Raw genomic sequence first — 18,826 nt, forward strand, 5'->3', positions numbered from 1 at the left:
TCTCTTTATTCAGCACCCCCTTCATCTAAATTGCAATTTGGAAACCAAGCTGAGCAGCGATCCCGTAGTATTTAGTACCGATATCGAAAACTGTAATCCTTTATAATGTGGAGAAGACTGCCGATTTGTTATATAGACTAGTAATACACTACTATGCACCAAGGAATAACCAGGAAATGTGTAATGTGACAATGGTATTATGTATGATTGGTATCAAAACACTATGAGCTTTATCTAAATACTATGCTATTACTATGTATCAGTTCACATGACGGGGAGAGAGCATACACAACAATGTGATAGATGGCGTGTGTCTCATATACAGGCGTTATGTGTCCTCGTCGGGTATCAGGAGCTCTCGATGATAGATGAGAGCGGTGTGAGAGGAGTACCCAATGAACGCCTGTCGTGACATGAAGCGAGAGACATTCAGACAGAAGGGAATCAAGGTAGGGGGAGGTATTCCCCTATTATTATGATAATCGAGTAGACACAAGTCCGGGAATATCATCGACCGATGTAATTAGCAGTGATTGAATGTCTTACTTCTCGGCATGCGGCTCGATCGGTTCCGGGGACAATCGCTTGATGTCGGAAGATGGCTGTAAGAGGGTATCAGGAGCCTTGGCTTGGTCCACCGGTGACTTTGATTTAGAGATCTCGGCTTCATCGGAAGCCGGCGACTTGTTCACATGTTCTGCTGCAGTGGTAGGTGTTGCATCTTTGGTTTCGGGTGAGAGATGAGTTGTGGGCTCAATAGGCGGTTGGGTTGATTCTATTGCTGGGACATCGTCATCGTGCACTGATGAAGCTGTGCGAGACAAAGGCGATCTCGAATATGTGTCTTGTTCGCCGTTGTTGCTGCTGCTCTCGTCGTCCTTTCGGTAGGCGGAGCTGAACTCCCCGCTTTCCCGCCGCAGGAGGATATTGCTCCACCGCTTTCTTCTGCTTCCACTACGAGAGATGGTGGTCGAGTCTTCACTGCGACGAGACTGCATGGACCGCCGCCTTCCTCTGTCCGCCTCGCTGGCTTCCGTGATGCTATTCAGAGTCGGAGCGGATGGCGAAGTCACGGAGGATGGCGATGCGGGCGTGTTCTTCTTTTCTTGCCATTCCTTCCGCTTCTCACTGGCCCAAGAACCCCACGAGCTGAGATAGGCACCTGCCTTCTGGCTTGCTGCGCTCACGGACGCCTGTGCTTGGGTAAGATCGACAGCAGGAGCTTTTCGCGCAGAGAACCAGGAAGCACCGCTTGTTGAGTGTACCGATGCGGTATCGGATGGAGAGAATGGTGGAGAGTTTCGAGAGCCTTTGTCCAAGGATGAACGTTGCGACTGGGAGGCTTTTTCCTCGTTCTTTTTGCGTTGTGCCTCCCGCATGGATTCAATGTCCGCCCAAAAGCTGTTGAATGCCGCGCTCACTTTCTTCTGTCCGGTAGAGATGTGCCTGTTCAGAGCCTCGCGGCTTTCGCGAACCCGTTCGTCTAAGTGTAGGTCCGCAACTTGTTGAGACAAACGTCGTTGAACATCGTCAATAGTGAGCCCTCCTGCGCAGGGATGGCGAGGCTCAACAATTGAGAAAAGAAGAGCATCAGAGGTCAAACGCTTAAACAGCGAATAATTCGGCGTGTTCCTCCACTGAGCCAAGAATTCGGAATTAAATTCCAAGGCAGGGTCTCCCTCAATGTTGAATGCTTCTAGATGGGCGCGGCTCCTCCGGCCTAGCTCGTCGGCATTCAAGGAGTTAAGCTCTTCGTGATACTGCATGCAAGCGAGGAGCGCCAAGAGGTACTCTTCAAATTGGAGTCTTATGAATTCTTCCGACCCCATGTATCCGTGAGTTTTAGGCTGCTCTGGATGAGCCTCATCCCAAGTGTCGTTGATGATCTGGGTGAGAAGGTCGATCCAGCGCCGGTCTGCGACAGAGAGTGCCAAGGCATTTCGGAGGGTTGGGGATGAGATATTTATTGTATCTTCGTCGAGCTAAGGAGATAAGATATTAGCAAGATTTGGAGAAGCGTCGCAAATGTTCTCACATTAACTAGAATATCGCTATAGCGATCCTTTTGCTGTAGGAGCAATGAATTTGTCGAGCCGACGACGTACGACTTTGTTCCATAATCTGCCAGCAGGTCCAGCTGCTGCAATGGCGTATAAGGCCCGAACATGCTTCCCTAAATAGTGTTAGAAGAGCCTGAGCTCTACAAGTAATGTTTAAACGAACCTTGCCGAAAATCTGCAGAGGTAGACCCATGTATGCCAATACTGTAGTCTTATTAGTATACACCGTAGTGGAGAAAGACGAAGAATTCCGATGACCTACATGAATTCCTATCGCTCGTCTTGAGGGACGTTGGCTGTTCAACAGTCTGTGCATAGGTGTCAAACGCTGGATCAGCACAGTCCTGTAGTTTGTTCATGAGTCCAGGAATCAGAGAAACGAGGGAGAACTGAATCATGCACAGCCGCTCGCATCTGGAGCCGAAGAAGAGCATCTGCGTAACATTAGTATGTGATGCAGGCCGTTGTTCGGGGGCACGCGCATACCTTCGGTTGTAGAAGCAGAGCCTTGAAGAGAACCAAGGTTTGATATTTGAACTCATGGATCATCTCCCGCAGGGAAAGACCTTGAGACAAGACGTCAATCAGTGGGAGACACGAACCCAAGATGTAGGTTAGTCATACCAAGATTTTGGTCTTTTGACCCCTCATCCTTTCTCAGACTGATCACGAGGCCCTCTCTGAATTTCTGTGGTGGAATTGTAAGTCAGGGTCGAGACAGACTCCCGGATTGAGAACGCACCTTTAGAATATCAATATCCGAGAAGTCCCTGTTGATCCCGTGTCAGCCAAAACACGCGGCGAATGTTATCCGATAGACCATTGCTCAATAACAAGCGAGAGCAAGTACTCTCACTGAATTGGCGGGGGTCGGTAGACATACCGCTGCGCAAACCAAGCCGAGGTCACAACAGACAGTTTCTCCCTCAGTTGTCCTAGGCTTCGAGGACTATCCGTCACCACAACCACCGCTTTTTGCACTGTAGATCTTGTAACATCCGGGGGCCGATATAGAAGAAGATTCGAATCGATCTGTCTGGAACAAGAGATGCCGAAGAGTGAAGTCGCAGGTTCGGTGGGGGTCTCCTTCCTCCGCACGGTGAAGTACGAGAACTCTTCAGTGGACCTAGGAGGTACAGCTTGGTGTCAACGCAGCTCAGAGTGATTCCTCGGTAGATGTATTGATTTGCGAAGGGGGATAAGACGGTAGTTTGGGTCGTACATATGCGCTCCATCAGATAGGGCCATAAATGGTAACAATGACCAATCATTCTCCGCCGCAGGATCGCCTCCATCGTCTCCAACACATAATTCTATTTCGGGGCCCCTGGCAGAGTAAACGAATACCAAAGATTAGCAAATCTAGCTCGTGGCGCGATGGACCAAATGAGGAATAGAGTGAGACACAGGGAACAGAAATGAGGTACAAGTGCTAGCGCTTGACGCCGACCCAGTAACCATGATAGCGGGGGGATGACCACTAGTAATGGGCGTGAACAATCGAGGAATGTTGATAGTGTGGTTGGGGACCAAGCCAATCTATAGCCTCCCTTGTGGAATAAATTTCTTGCCCCTCCTGGGCTTGCTTTCAACCGACAACGAGTCACTCACCTTGCATGGTGAAAATCTATGACCATGACAATGGGCTCCTGACCACTGCGGACGCAAGACATGGCGTGGGGACGGTCATAGAAAACGGGGACTGGGAAAGTGACACGTTCCAAGCCAATTTCCACCTTATTTTGGAAAAAGGAGGAAGCCCCTCCTGTGTAGAAGAGAACCCAATAAAACGGACAAGGCCTCACGTGGGACGAAAGGGACGAAGAAACAATTAATGCAAGACTCGAGGAAGCGATCACTAGTCCGAGTAAGTCGGTAGTCTTGGAATTAAACTGGACCCCGACCAGGGGTGGCAGATTGATCCAGATCGGATTGCAGATTGGTTCCCCCGGCCGGGCGGTGACTGGAAGTTGGGGGAAAGAGACACTCCCTGGAAAAGGAGGGCCCCATTACGCCCCGCTGGAAGGCTATTTATTTTTAAGGTGCTGATGGCTTGCTTCTATGAAGGATATTAATTGCTAACATGCAAAGCCCTCTTGCTCTTTATCATCCTACTCAGGAATTAATCAATCCCTCACTAGTAGTATCTATGTTTTATTCGAATCCCCGCAGCCTAAGGGAACCATGAAGACCGTGAGACGTCACGAAATTAGTATGTTTTTTTTTTCCGTATTCGAATCTATGGCGCACATACGAAATTAAAACAAGTTCCCTCAGACAAGCACACACACACGCACACAGACACAGAGAGAGAGAGAGAGAGAGAGAGAGAGAAGACACCCCAATACACACAAGTTAATCAAAAGAGATTTATAACACGCATGCTCATCAATCGTGAACCAAAGAAGAAGTGTATATATAGCATCAAAAATGGGTAACAAAAAATAGTTCAGTCGTGTTACAGACGGGTCCAATCTCCAGTTCGTCCGACTCTCAACGCAGGTAAAGTTTTCCAAGCGCGGGTCGTGTGTGAACGCCTGGAAGTAATATTGACGAAAGAGTAAAAGAAAAAAAAAAGACCCATTCCGGGTAAAGTAAATAAAAAAAAAAAAAACCATATCACAGTCCCCGCTTCCAGTCTACATACCAAGAGAAATCGAAGGAATTGACGACGTCATAATCATATCGCATCGCTGCCTGCGCCTTGTCCATGGCATTATATGGTGGGACTTCCTCATGCGAAGGCCTGTTGTCCATCTGCGGCCCCTTCAACGAGCACTTGGCCAGCATCGTTGGCCTGATCAATGTTGTGGAAATCAAGGATTTCCGAGTACCTACTCCAGGTTAGCATTCTAACACTCAATCTCACTTTGTGGGAACCCACATCATGATCTTCCAGGTATCCACCGGCAGGTCGGCGTCGTTGAAGGACCAGTCGAACTTCTCTTCCGCCACGGGTTCGTCGGTGGGGTCGTGGTAGGGTGCGAGATACTCATGCGCAAGCGCTTCGCCTGCACGAACCCGCTTCTTGGGGTCGAAAACTAGCATTCGTTCGAGGAGATCAACAGCTACGATGATGTTAGATATAAGGCCAACGTTGATTAAGTTGACTAAAGTCGATATACATACCGTCTGGGTCGGCATTCTTGAACTTGCTAGCCAAAGGTTGCCGTTCGCGCTTAGGCAGCGACTTCACGAATCGCAGCGTCTAACACAAAGAAATATTAGCAATCTATCATTGAAAGACCACCATTTGCGGTAGCGGAGAATTGGATACTCACGTTCTCACTGCAGATGGTCTGAATGACGTCGTCGGGCGGGGTGCCTAGAAGCTCTGTAATAATCGAAAATTGGTTGACATGATCCTTTCCTGGGAAGAGTGGCTTTCCCTCCAACATCTCCGCAAAGATGCAGGCTGCACTCCAGATATCTACTTCGACGTCGTATTTTTGCCATGTGAGCATGATCTCGGGTGCGCGGTAATACCGGGTCGAGACATAGCCTGTCATCTGAGGGTCTTGAATACGGGCAAGGCCGAAGTCGCAGATTTTCAAATCGCAGTTCTCGTTGATGAGGATGTTGCTCGGTTTAAGATCGCGATGGACGACACCCGCCGAGTGGACATATTTCAGTCCTCGCTGCAGATGGTCAGCTTATGCCAGGATAGTGAAACACGATAGCAAAGTCGCGGAAACAAGTGTCAGGATGGCGTACCAAAATCTGGTAGAGGAAATACTGAATGAACTGCTTTTCCAGAGGCCGGGAAGTGAGGAGTCTATGGAGGTCGGTTCCCAGAAGCTCCGTGACGAAATAGCTGCAGCGATCGTCAGAAAAACAAATCAACTCAGTGACAGCTTGAAGCAGGCGAAATTTCTTACATATCCTCGAGCGGAGAAATGAAGATATCACTGAGACTGATTATCTGCTCATAGTCAGCATTGCGGTACGGCGGATGGCGGACCGCCTTTTGGTGTGGGGGTGGCTGACATTTTCGTGTCGTAAATGCTTCAACAGCTTCAACTCGCGGTACGTTCTCTTGGACAAAACCGGTGTGCTGAACGGCTTCATAATCTTCTTGACGGCGACCGGCTGTGCTGTCAATTGATCTCTCGCAGAACTGAATTATACCATGACAGGCGTCAGCCCATGTGCTGGTTCGGCGGGCCACAGAAGCCATCCGCGTGGCGGCGAAATCCAGAAGAGGGGTTGTCGAACTTACCAGACGAGACCAAAAGCGCCCATTCCCACGGGCTGCAGGTCTGTATACCTGCGAGAGGATCAGTAAATGATCGATAAAACCATACCGATCATCTTGAAATTGTGTAAAGGAGTCCCACCTGCTTGTGATTTCGAAGGTTGTGCCGAAGATCTGGGCACGCACGAATTCCGCCATTTTGGAGCAAGGATGACGGTACACCGCACTCAAGGAGGGGAAAGTGGGAGCCTCGGAGCTCTTTTTTCTCTCAGGAGATCTGAAGATAGGAGTGGGAAGCAGAAAAAAAAAGGGAGACCGAGGGGAGTGAGGTGGGAGAGGTGATGGAGGTAGTAAAAAAAAAAAGCAGTAGCAGGAGAGGCTAAAGTGAACAACGACAAGAGCAAGAATTCAAATGCGAGATGTAGGAACGAGGTACAACTAGTTGGTTGTTGGTGTTGGAGAGAGGAGAGGCAGCAAAAGGCCGTAGGTGGCGCCCAGCAGGGTGTGTGGGGAAAGCGAGTCTCTTGTCTAAATTCCTAGTAGTCCGTTGAGTTCTCAGTCTCCGGCACGCCCAAAACAAGACCGATGACGTCCGCGACGGAAGCAGGGTATCGCAGAAAAGGTCCGGCTGGAGTGGACAAAACTAGTACTGAGTAAGAGCAGCTCTGCAATTCTTCTTTTTCCTTCTCGTCTACCGATCGACTAGTGCCACTACGACTGTGACGCGGTCCTGTCTAGACTTGAGTCAGACCCATTGGTTGGAAGACGGTTCCAAATTTCAGGGAAGAAGCCCGTCACGCTTACCTAACAGTCCCAAGGGAGAATTTCTCCAGAGAGGGGCATAATAACTAGTAGTAGGATTGTGCTTCCAACCCCGCGGGCAGATGAGTACATAATTGATAGCTTTTTTAGTTCTTCATTTTTTTCTTTGATGGTACTCCTTACGGTGCTGTATACTAAAGAACTATCAATGCCCTGCGGCGATCTACCAGAATTGCTATGAAGCGAATCCCTGCTCCAAAAACCACGCAGTGATCTAGGCTGCTACTGGGTATAAGAAACATGATATCTAGTTAGGTATCCTGAGGCTGGCAAGTATATGTCGGAAAGGATACTTATTACCTTATGCAGTATACCTCAAGAAACCCGTGTCAGCCCATTACAACGGCGACTAACTGATGATCGATGGATGGCTCGCATCGCGATCGATCCGAATACTATTGCTTCCAAGAAGGCGTCTACTACGTAATGCCCAACCGGGGCGAACCATACTAAGTTAGAGAGTTAGCATCAAGCTGTGCTCCTCAATGTCATCATAACCCCCCTCGGTGGGGCTCCGCCGGTTCCAATCAATTCCATCAATTTCGTGACAACCGAATCCATCATTATCCTGTCCACTGATAAATACATATCGAATATGTCGGCCGAACGACGATCTCACACATACTCAATCTTGTATCCGCTAAAGCTTCTAATTCTGTCTTAAGGGGGGACTGGGGGGCAAAAAGGACAGGAGATGGGTAATCAGCTAGTTGATAGTTACTAACATTAGTGCAATTACTCCGTGCTGTGTATGGAAACTATATCCGGGTTCGTGTAAGGCTGTCCAGGCTGTCATGACTACTACTGACAGATTTCCTTCCTATGCCATTATTAGAACTGGGGGGTTTCAGCAAAGGGGAAATTTGCACGGGGTGCCAACGCAGCTAGACTAACTAGTTAGTGCTCGGCAGCGGCCATGCTGCCTGAGGATGACTAGTATAAGGCGTTACAACCTAATTTACCCGAGATGGTCCAACCCATCATCACCAGCGCTCTGACCTTTAAGGCTGTTTCTCTCGCAACATTGAACAGTAATAGATAGTATACAAGACCTCAGATCCGTCGCAGCCGGTAGAACTCTAGCTTTCGTATCTGCAAGGAGTTGCACAATGAATATATATGTTTCTACTATGTGGGAAATGCCACATGACACCCGCTTTGACACGGCCACCCCTGCTGTACTACAACAAACTGGTTTCATGTTGGCATGAAGAAGAAGAAGAAGAAGAAGAAGAAGGTCCTACGACATGACTGTTCTATGTGAGGGGCTGCAAGGCTGATGCCGAAACTCTGGATGGAGAGCTCTTGTCGTGAATTGCAAGAATTGCAAGAATGGCGGAGTTTGAATCGAGTTATGTACTGCTCTACATTCCTAGGTATACGATTGCCCCCGAAACAGCTAGCACTGATATGAATAGTTTCGTCAACGCACACAAGTCGTTGGCTCCATTGGGAATGGGACGATCGGGAGACTCGTTGGCATGTTACTACACGAGGTAACGTTTGAGTCAAGTAGGTTCGCAAAGCCGCATTCTATGTAACCTTGACTGGACTAGCCAGTGAACGCGACCAACGGTTCTGGACAATGCTTATGATTCTGAGACTCAACGCCAATATACAGACAAGCTGTGAAACATCGTTGTATAATATACAGACAAATACAATCCAGGCATATTGGTAAATGTAAGCCGAAGCGCAATGTCATCCGTCCGTGTCTTCAGAGTCAGAGAATGAAGATGTCTATACTAGACCATGGGCAATCTGATCAATCGTAAACTCAAACGTGCATTATGAATGCAAACAACCTGTATTCATTGAGTCTATTGTTTGGTGATTTAGCACAGTTAACGTTCATCCTCCACCTTCCTTCACCTTCGTTATAGCCGCTTGCCGACGCTCTCGTGGGTGCATTTTGCTGTTGGGCTCAGCTGCGTCAGAGATGTTTTGGGTTTACCCCACACCTTTCTGTTACTACAGCATAAAGATTTGATGGGCAAAAGAATGGGAAGCTATGTAACTATGGTGAGGGGAAAACAGAAGACTAGGGGTGTCTTTAGACTGTGGTAGCTACAGCCAGTGTTTCATGTCCACATGGTTGTCTCAAAACATTTCTCCGAACTTTCCTATTATTAACGCGGGATTCGAGGGCAGCGGGGGGTGAAAGAGAGAAAACTCAAAACGAATACTAGTGTACTCCATAGTGAGGAAGCGAGAAAACTTAGGATCAAGTCATGCATTTTCGGACATGCCCAAAATGATGATCCAGGACGGGATGCTCTACAAGGGGCATCCTTCACCATTCTGGATACGCTCAAAGCATGGCTCTAACTTACGTATGTAGGTACTTTGCAGTAAATTGGGGGTGTCGAGACAATCCAGACCGACATGCCAGATATTATTGGGCTGTAAAAAGGTCGAATGTATGATAAGTTGATAGGGAATTATGCTATTGGATGTAGCAACAAGTAACTAGGTAGCCTCATGAATTGCCCGGTTAGTCTGATGATCTTATAAGCACACAGTGTTCCACTCGGGTGCTGTTCTTAGCCACAGCCTCACTTCATGTGCTGCTGGGTGAGCTGATGCCTCTGAAGGGTAAATGGAATGAATAAAGACATCTCCAAGAAGAAGAAGAAATACACAATAATTAGCCAAAACAGAAATGTATCGTATAGAAGATCTAAGTATAAAAGGGGATCGACATTCGCTCCCTGCGTCAAGAAGATATGCGAAAAATGTTTGTTTGGATATTCAGGAGCACGGGGGTACCACCGAATCGGCTCTAGACCAGATGTGACACAGTACCAATTGAGGGTCAAAAGTCTTCACTTGGGGTAGTTTGTGGACGCGCACCGTGATGGTTGGAGGAAGACAAGAACACAAGACACACGCTAAAATATTACGAGCGACAGAGAAAGCCTAGCTAGGCAAACTGACTGTGCCCTGCCTGGCCTGACCTAGTAAGTAGTCCCTTTTTTTTTTTGCCTCCCCCGGCCTGCCCACAAATCTGAACCACAAGAATAGCAGGCAAATCGTGGGTTATTATTTCTTTTAGGGGCAAATGGGAGGGTCTCAAAGAAGTAGTAAATATGAGGAGTATCTCAGAGTTTAGACATCCTCTGGAGAGAACTTTGGCCATCAAGTGAACCCGGCCATTCACATACAAGATCGGAATAGTAGAGGGTATTATTATTATTATTATCATTGCGATTTAGTATTACTATGATGATGATAATTATTATTATTATCTTCGAGCGACTATTATACTTACAACCCCAAGATCGATCAGATCCATTCATCCATTCAACATCCCATTTAGCGCCAGAGTTCTTTCTTCTCTCTCTCAGTCTCTGACTTGTCTGTCTCTCCCTCTCCCTCTCCCTCCCTTTATGCCTTTTCACTTGCGGTAAGCTTGGGTCGCCCGGTCCACGTTTTTCCCAAATACCCACCCGCGCCCCTACGATCGAGCGAGTATGTAATCCTCCTCCGTCTTTTCTGCCATCTCCACTTCCACCTGTCTAGATGACGATTGGGAAACATCCACAACTGGCCCATTCATCCCATCCCATCCCCATTCCATCCTCTACCAACCACTACAAACTAACCATCCATCCATCCATCAATCAATCACATCCTACCATTCACCTCCTCTTCTTCCTCCCTCCACCCCCTCATTTTCCTCCTTTCTACTTAACGCACACGAACTTACTATTCTCTTTTATAATGACCAGTAATAATACCTAATTCCCTTTCATACTCACGCCCGCGCATTTCCCCCCATCCCATCCTATCCCATCCATCTCATCTCATCTCCTTCCTCCCTTACCCGCCTGTTTGATCGACCCGACCGACACACTGATCCCCATTGCTTACATTATCTCACTCGAGATCCGCGCTCTCATCCACTCTCCCACATCATCTTTCCCCCCGATCGACTTTAACTACCCTTTTTAGCGTCAGGTCGTTATTCTCGCTCGCTTTCCTGCTCCGCAGTTAGGACCTCTGACACCCCTCACCCCCGGTCAAACCTCCAGCAGAACCATCCTACTCCGCGCTTGGGCTCGGCTTCTTTTCGTATCTTCGCTGTCTCTCCTGCCTTCTTTCCATCTCCTGCGTCACGAGCCAACACCTCCGCCCACCCCCCCGGGAGCTTGCAGTCGTCGTCGCTCCGGCCTTCCCCGTTTCGACCTTGAGCCGTCTGTTGTGGCTCTGCCCCCGGCTATTACGCGCGCAAGCCTCGATCCCTGATCGAACTCCATTGTCGATCGCATACCACCGCCTCTCTTGCTTTCCCATTACGACTTCACCAGCAGTATCCTCCCCATTGCGCCGCTTACAATCTTCCGTTCGCAATTACATCTGTCTGTTCGGGCCGTTTGTTGGAGCTGCCACTCGTCTGGGTTTCGCCTCTCCCGTCGGCGTCGGGTCTCAGCGTCCCGACAGGTTGATGCCGTATCCTTCCGCAGGCAGCTAATGGGCTAGCTTTCCGCTGTCTGAGAATCATACCGAGAAGATGGGTTCGTGTGTGAGTACGGAGGCGACAGGAGATGCGGAGTCGAAGCGGAGGAGCCAAGCAATCGACCGAAAACTTGAAGAGGACTCTAGGCGACTACGGCGAGAGTGCAAGATCCTATTGCTTGGTTAGTTGCAATCCTCTCATCTGACTATATCAAAGCCCATGGTGTTTCCAAGCCCGACTCTTGCTCATCGTGATTTCTTGTTTAATCTTAGGTTCCGGAGAAAGCGGCAAGTCGACCATCGTTAAGCAAATGAAAATTATCCATCAGAATGGCTACACAGTCGAAGAGCTGGCTTTATATCGCCTGACCGTCTACAAGAACCTCCTCGACTGTACCAAATCTCTCATAGCAGCTTATCACCAATTCTCGTTAGAACCTTCGAGTCAAAGAGTCCGCGACTACATCCAATTCCTTTCTGATTACAACATTGACCCTGATCCGAATATACCCTTGGACTCCAGGGTGGGCGATGCGATAACGTATCTCTGGAATGACCCTTGTACTTCGAATGTGCTGGAGCATCAAAACGAATTCTATTTGATGGATTCTGCGCCATAGTAAGTGCTTTGCGTCAATTGAGCCCCTCCACAAACACAGCCGCTGACCGAGTCCTTCTAGTTTCTTTGATGAAGCTAAGCGGATAGCTTCTCCTGATTATATACCCAACGTAAATGATGTACTCCGCGCGCGAACAAAAACGACCGGTATCTATGAGACGCGATTCACAATGGGCCAGCTTAGCATACAGTATGACCTGTCCTCACCTTGAAGTCGACCCCCTGTTTCATCGACAATTTGCTGACTTGTCACGTAGTATGTTCGATGTTGGCGGCCAGCGGAGCGAGCGGAAGAAGTGGATCCATTGCTTTGAAAACGTAACATCCATTATCTTCTGCGTGGCGCTGAGTGAGTATGACCAAGTATTACTAGAGGAGAGCAACCAGGTATGTCCACGAGCACTTCATCCCCCTCCCCTTGCGCCCCTGCTGATCCCGTTCCCAGAATCGCATGATGGAAAGCTTAGTGTTGTTTGATTCTGTGGTCAATTCTCGATGGTTTATGCGAACGAGCATAATTCTTTTCCTAAACAAGGTCGATCTTTTCCGACAAAAGCTTCCTCGGTCTCCCTTGAACCATTACTTTCCGGACTATTCAGGCGGTAATGACGTGAATCGGGCAGCCAAGTATCTTCTTTGGAGATTCAATCAAGTCAACAGAGCGCATCTCAATCTCTACCCTCAGTAAGTTCGGACCTATCATGCCTGAGTTGTATAGGTTCTAACTATACTCCAAGTCTGACTCAGGCCACCGACACGACGAATATCCGTCTAGTATTTGCCGCTGTAAAGGAAACAATCTTGCAAAATGCTCTCAAGGACTCGGGTATTTTGTGAAAGTAACCATCGTTCGCGGAGCAACCAGACCCGGGCTTCGGGGCGCTTCCATCTTGATGGCAATGTCCGCTCTTTACCGAGATTCTCCCTTTTGGCGATTGCCTAAGTTGTGTAGGGGCCGTCCTATCTGTCCTCTCACTAGTCAATCTTCCGGCCCCGGTTTTATACTGATGAACCTCAATTCTCTCAAGCCTCGACCCTTCCGATTTGCAACCTGTTCGCAGCTTTGGCGTTCGTTATCTTTTTGTTCTTCTTTGTTCATTTGTTCATCCCATTGTGTCCAGTCGGTAGGCATCGGCGTTTCGGTGCTAGGTTGACCTCACAGTTCAATGTGCCTGGCGCTGGGTTGGTTCATGGTCATTGGAATTTGTGGCATGGTGTCGATTTTACTTTTTCATTTGTGATCATTTCAGGATGATATGTTTCTTGGGGCTTTTTTCTATCTGCGTTGGCCATAACAGACCACGCCCAACTTCTGGGTCTTACCTTCAAATCAATAAGCCTAACGTCTCGAAGATCAGGAAGAGCGAGGTACAGGCCTCGGCACTACATTCTTTGCACGTGGACTGCGCAAAGCCTTCTGATATCCTGTCTCATGTCCCCGGGAATTGCTATAACCCTTTTCTTTTTCGTTTCTTTCCCCATGGTTTGACTCTGCATCTAATGGCGATCTCTCTTTTACACACTATTCTAATTTTCCCATGCTGTTGCTCAGCCTATCTATATTCCTCGTTGCCGTTGATTTGCTCCCGTTTCATCTATACCACGCAGCTTGTTGTAGCGACCCTATGCATGCAATTGATCTCTTTACCCATGAGTGTCAACGTGTCCTTTGTACAGCAATGTTGCCCATTGCGAGCGAATTGGTTCGCATCAGACGATGCTGTAACGCGCGCTGCTTACTGTCTTGACGTCGATGCTGGGTTTTCTTCAGTCAGTGCACCGAGCCAGTCAAGGCATTGAAGCGGGCTTGCACCGTGCGAAGGTCATGGGAAACACATGGCTCGCGCGGAGTTCCTCGAGAGCTCAGGCCGTCGATCCTAGCGCTCGAATACAATGATGGACGGGGAGGGACGTTGATGACCCGCCGATCGAACAGCAGGCTGCAGTGCGGGGGTGGGGATGAGGCCGGAGTTGGACTTGGACCCGGAGGACTGAGCTGCGGGCGGGCGGTTAGCATGAAAAGAGCTGTAGCAATTGCTGTAGATGGGTTGAAAAGGAATATACAGTCAAAGAGGAAGGAAGAAGTAAAAGTAAAAATCATATAAATATTGCATATACACATATAGCTTCTATCCCAGAGATAGTTCAAGTTGACATGAAGAGGCCTCTGTAGGTAGTTCTGGCGATCAGAAAGTATGTAGCAACTGTAAGTTAACTAGTTAGTTAGTAGTAGTTGGGAGAACTTACTCTGAGACAAAACTACTACCTACCTTACTGTACGGTATCAATACGAGGGAGCAGTGAGCACTCAACCAACTCCACAGTCCAGCGTCAATCAAGTAGAAACATCCCCCCCTCCTCGACAACTTCAACCTAGCGATCACCATGCGTCATAGCGGCAGCTCCAGTCAGGCCAGACGGTGACTAGTAACTAGTACTTACTGTCTGTCGCCTGAGAACCCCCTCATCCAAGGAAACGTCCGCGGGCATCCTGACTTTCATTGAGTTCAGGCCCAGTTCCGGACAATCCGTCAGTCAGCTCACCCTATCCAATGCTAATCTAGCCGTCAGGGAGCTACACAGCAGTTACGCTACTCAATTTGCGATTGAGCTAGTTGAAGTTCCATGGAAGCCTAGACACTTGCCTCGCACGACATTGCATGAGAATCCGAGGGGACCAAACGTATGATCATCCATTCCGGGATTCCTGTTCGATCCGCATCTGTCGCCAGCTGCGATCCCAGACTTCGATATTACCCCTCCCGGTAGTCTCGCATGCCCTGCTTTGATCCCAGTATTGACATTGAGACACCCTTGTCACGCGGGTTGGATGAAGGCAAAAAGGTGTGGGGGAGGCCGGAGAGTGGAGAGTGAAGGTCTACTACTCTCTCTTCTTACTATGGTGAAGTATAGCCCGTCAGTCCGTCAGTCAGTCCGTGGTACTACTTACAATTACCTCCTCCCCCTCCCACTTCCTTCCTCTTTTTTCTTTGTCCTCTCCTCCTCCTCCCTCCCTCCCAAGTCTCAGGTTTCCCCCTTTTTCTTTCTTTCGCCTTCTCCCACTATAGGATTCGAGGCGCTTTCCTAGTTCAAACTTCTTTGTTATCGAATGCTTTACACTCATATCGTTCGTTAATTCATTGACCTATCCGCCATAAGGCTTCTTGAACTAGTGCTTCCGCCACTTCAGCGCTTGTCCAGGTACTACAATGTCTTCGGAACAACCTCGTCGTGAAAGAAAGCCTTCGGTTGGAGCTCCAGTTTCCGAGCTTCAGGGACCCATTGGTCCCGGCTTCAGTCGTCCTAAGCACCGGCGGACCTTCACCGGCTTCGGACCCGCAGAGATCAAGAGCGTTGAAGCTAGTATTCCCGAGCATCTTAGGGAGGCGTGAGTACATGGTCTCTGTTAGAGTTGATGCCTGTAGCTCTTCATAGCGGCCGCGCTTTTTAAGCTTTTGCTGTCACGGGAGTATCGCTGACCTGCATTGTCTCCTAGATGGCGGAAACACGTAGGATTACCAGATGACAGACACGCTTTTAGATTTGAGATCATTTTGCTAAGCCTGCGTCTGTCATAGTCCATTAATGGCTTCTCCAACAAAGAAGAGTTTGAGGTAAGTTGTATACCATAGCTCCGTGCTTACACAGCCGAGCGGTTTACTTATGATGTGTGAATAGGATGAACTGGTCCGCCATATTGAAACTACCTTGGCTCGCTCCCTGTATAACTGTGACGAACTGTATGTTGACATTCGTTGGACAGAGCTTGGGAATGCGATCTGCTGACCTACTAGGGCCGCATACTCTGGAACCGCCCTAGCCTTCCGAGATCGCTTGATTATCGAATGGAATAAGACGCAACAGCGGCAAGCTTCTGCCGATCAGAAGCGAGTCTATTGTAAGCAGATCTTTGAACTACTTAGGCCGCGGTCGACCTGTTCGTCATAATACTAACAACTCTTGACAGATCTCTCTCTTGAATTCCTCATGGGCAGAGCTCTGGATAATGCTATGCTCAACGTCGGCTTGAAAGACGTTGCGCGAGGTAGGTAATCTTGGAAAATATGACCAGATACAATTTACTAATTCCAAGAGATAAGAGGGTTTGAAGGACCTTGGCTTCCGAATTGAAGATGTCATTAGCCAGGAGCATGATGCCGCGCTGGGAAATGGAGGCCTTGGACGCTTGGCTGCATGTCTGCTTGATAGTTTGGCGACATTGAACTACCCGGCATGGGGATACGGTCTACGATACCGTTATGGTATCTTCAAGCAGGAAATTGTAGACGGGTACCAGATGGAAGTCCCCGATTACTGGCTTGACTTCAATCCATGGGAGTTCCCTCGACACGAAATCGCTGTCAACATCCAGTTCTATGGCTGGGTGAGGAAATACCAGGACGAGAATGGTAAAACCATCCATTCATGGCAAGACGGCGAAACTGTGCAAGCAGTAGCATACGATGTACCCGTACCGGGCTACGGCACGCGGACCACAAATAACCTTCGGCTGTGGTCTTGCAAGGCGTCCAGCGGAGAGTTCAACTTCCAGAAGTTCAACGCTGGAGATTACGAAAGTGCTGTCGCAGAGCAACAACGTGCGGAGACAATCTCTGCGGTGCTCTACCCGAATGACAACCTTGACAGGGGTAAGGAGCTGAGACTGAAACAACAGTACTTCTGGTGTGCTGCCTCCCTGTTCGACATCGTCCGGAGATTCAAGAAGACCAACAGAGCATGGAGCGAGTTTCCCGATCAAGTTGCCATCCAGTTGAATGACACTCACCCAACCTTGGCTATAGTCGAATTGCAGCGTATCTTGATTGACAACGAAGGTCTCGAGTGGGACGAGGCGTGGAATATCGTGACCAAGACCTTTGGATACACGAATCACACGGTTTTGCCGGAGGCCTTGGAGAAGTGGTCTGTTCCGCTGGTGCAAAACCTGCTGCCACGGCACATGCAGATTATTTTCGACATCAACCTATACTTTCTACAGCATGTCGAGAAGAATTTCCCCCAGGATAGAGATCTACTGTCCCGGGTGTCGATCATCGAAGAGTCGCATCCGAAAATGGTGAGAATGGCTTACATCGCGATCATTGGCTCTCATAAAGTCAATGGTGTCGCAGAACTGCACTCGGACCTGTTGCGGACCACCCTGTTCAAAGACTTCGTTACAATCTATGGCCCGGACAAGTTCACTAATGTCACCAATGGAGTTACTCCACGTCGCTGGCTACATCAGGCAAACCCGCGATTGTCTGATCTAATTGCTTCCAGGCTCGGAGGATATCAATTCTTAACTGACTTGACGCTTCTAGACCGGCTCGAGGCTTTTGTTGATGACAAGGCATTCCAACGTGAATGGGCCGAAATAAAAACCGCGAACAAACTTCGTCTTGCTAAACACATCAAGGAGACTACCGGTTACAGTGTAAACCCACAGGCTTTGTTTGATATTCAGGTGAAACGTATTCATGAGTATAAGCGGCAGCAGCTCAACATCTTCGGTGTCATCCACCGATACTTGAGGATCAAGTCTTTGTCTGCGGAAGAGAAAAAGAAGGTGCTGCCGCGCGTGTCTGTCTTTGGCGGCAAAGCAGCCCCAGGATACTGGATGGCAAAGACCGTTATTCACCTGATCAACAAGGTTGCATCGGTGGTAAACAATGACCCAGATGTTGGCGATCTTTTGAAGGTAATATTTGTTGAGGACTACAACGTCAGTAAGGCCGAAATTATCTGCCCGGCGTCTGATATCAGCGAGCACATCTCCACGGCTGGCACCGAGGGCAGCGGTACCAGTAACATGAAATTTGTTATGAATGGTGGCTTGATCATTGGAACTTGCGACGGTGCTAACGTATGAGGCCCCATTTTTCGTCCGCGACGCCCTTGCTAACCATTACCCCTTTCTAGATCGAAATTACCAGAGAAATCGGGGAGCAGAACATCTTCCTCTTTGGAAACCTAGCTGAAGACGTGGAAGAGCTTCGTCACCGACATCTCTACGGCGACTTCCAGCTCGATCCTCACTTGGCTAAAGTTTTCGATGCAATTCGTGGCGGCATGTTCGGTGATGTCAACAATTTCTCCGCACTCATTGCCTCAATTGTCGAGCACGGAGATTACTACCTAGTGTCTGACGACTTCAATTCGTATATCACCACGCAGGACTTGGTGGACGAGTCGTTCCAGAACCGCGAAGAATGGTTAGCCAAGTCCATCACCAGTGTCGCACGCATGGGATTCTTCTCAACGGACCGCGTGATCAATGAGTACGCCGAAAGCATTTGGAATGTAGAACCCCTCGAGGTGGAGAAGTAGACAGTGGCGATTGAATCTGGGCTCCTGCATCATCTGATCTTTCCTTTCGGTTTGTCGTTGTCGTCACCCGCTCTATTTTTCCGCTTTTCTTTCCTTTTGGCGAGTTGGATTGAACTTTTAGGAATACATGGATCCTACACTCGTAGCGCCGCAGAGAAGACATGCTTATCACAGAGCCATACACTCACTCGGCAGTAAATAATTGTTTGGATCAGCACCTGTCAAACAGCTATATTCTATGCAATTAACTGTTCTTACAAAGTTCCATGCACCTTCTACAATTATACTGGTCCTGTAAGTTGCCCCGAACCCGCTACGCACGCCTTAACGCAACGATTGCAC

The 18,826-nt window shown here is 48.7% G+C and overlaps 5 protein-coding genes across 5 annotated transcripts; 2 read left to right on the top strand and 3 right to left on the bottom strand.

The window, feature by feature from the left end:
* Window positions 1-232: 232 nt before the first annotated feature.
* Window positions 233-3,730, bottom strand: ASPBRDRAFT_41311 (putative Avl9 protein). The gene is made up of 10 exons (XM_067624535.1): window positions 3,672-3,730; window positions 3,283-3,387; window positions 2,944-3,186; window positions 2,803-2,830; window positions 2,685-2,748; window positions 2,547-2,626; window positions 2,323-2,494; window positions 2,224-2,264; window positions 2,036-2,173; window positions 233-1,982 (listed from the first exon to the last, which is right to left on the bottom strand). The coding sequence occupies exons 1-10, from the start codon at window positions 3,695-3,697 to the stop codon at window positions 543-545; spliced, it is 2,337 nt and encodes a 778-aa protein (XP_067480870.1). The 5' UTR covers window positions 3,698-3,730; the 3' UTR covers window positions 233-542.
* A 1,064-nt stretch (window positions 3,731-4,794) lies between these two features.
* On the bottom strand, window positions 4,795-6,453 carry sakA (mitogen-activated protein kinase HOG1; the record flags this gene model as incomplete). The annotated part of the gene is made up of 9 exons (XM_067617528.1): window positions 4,795-4,894; window positions 4,945-5,128; window positions 5,190-5,268; window positions 5,342-5,698; window positions 5,775-5,874; window positions 5,939-5,982; window positions 6,048-6,177; window positions 6,280-6,327; window positions 6,398-6,453. 9 exons carry the CDS (start codon window positions 6,451-6,453, stop codon window positions 4,795-4,797), a joined length of 1,098 nt encoding a protein of 365 aa, XP_067480871.1.
* Window positions 6,454-11,590: 5,137 nt separating this feature from the next.
* Window positions 11,591-12,991, top strand: gpaB (guanine nucleotide-binding protein subunit alpha gpaB; the record flags this gene model as incomplete). The annotated part of the gene is made up of 6 exons (XM_067617541.1): window positions 11,591-11,717; window positions 11,809-12,154; window positions 12,216-12,344; window positions 12,412-12,541; window positions 12,600-12,838; window positions 12,892-12,991. 6 exons carry the CDS (start codon window positions 11,591-11,593, stop codon window positions 12,989-12,991), a joined length of 1,071 nt encoding a protein of 356 aa, XP_067480872.1.
* A 436-nt stretch (window positions 12,992-13,427) lies between these two features.
* ASPBRDRAFT_41315 (uncharacterized protein) lies at window positions 13,428-14,316 on the bottom strand. The gene has a single exon (XM_067624536.1). It carries the CDS (start codon window positions 14,253-14,255, stop codon window positions 13,926-13,928), a length of 330 nt encoding a protein of 109 aa, XP_067480873.1. The 5' UTR covers window positions 14,256-14,316; the 3' UTR covers window positions 13,428-13,925.
* A 1,047-nt stretch (window positions 14,317-15,363) lies between these two features.
* glpV (glycogen phosphorylase) lies at window positions 15,364-18,775 on the top strand (the record flags this gene model as incomplete). The annotated part of the gene is made up of 8 exons (XM_067628843.1): window positions 15,364-15,542; window positions 15,651-15,663; window positions 15,733-15,768; window positions 15,833-15,894; window positions 15,949-16,052; window positions 16,122-16,199; window positions 16,255-18,020; window positions 18,077-18,775. 8 exons carry the CDS (start codon window positions 15,364-15,366, stop codon window positions 18,482-18,484), a joined length of 2,646 nt encoding a protein of 881 aa, XP_067480874.1. The 3' UTR covers window positions 18,485-18,775.
* Window positions 18,776-18,826: the final 51 nt, after the last annotated feature.

The sequence above is a fragment of the Aspergillus brasiliensis genome (genome assembly GCF_001889945.1).
Source record: "Aspergillus brasiliensis CBS 101740 unplaced genomic scaffold ASPBRscaffold_4, whole genome shotgun sequence".
Classification (NCBI taxonomy): domain Eukaryota; kingdom Fungi; phylum Ascomycota; class Eurotiomycetes; order Eurotiales; family Aspergillaceae; genus Aspergillus; species Aspergillus brasiliensis.

Bases quoted from the DNA above. Each gene is read 5' to 3' on its own strand.
- ASPBRDRAFT_41311 (XM_067624535.1), bottom strand. From the start codon at position 3,697: ATGGTCATAGATTTTCACCATGCAAG. The intron at 3,388-3,671 runs GTGAGTGACTCG...TTACTCTGCCAG, and splicing joins ATAGATTTTCACCATGCAAG to GGGCCCCGAAATAGAATTAT. The intron at 3,187-3,282 runs GTACGACCCAAA...TGTACCTCCTAG, and splicing joins CTATCTGATGGAGCGCATAT to GTCCACTGAAGAGTTCTCGT.
- ASPBRDRAFT_41315 (XM_067624536.1), bottom strand. From the start codon at position 14,255: ATGATTTTTACTTTTACTTCTTCCTTCCTCTTTGACTGTATATTCCTT.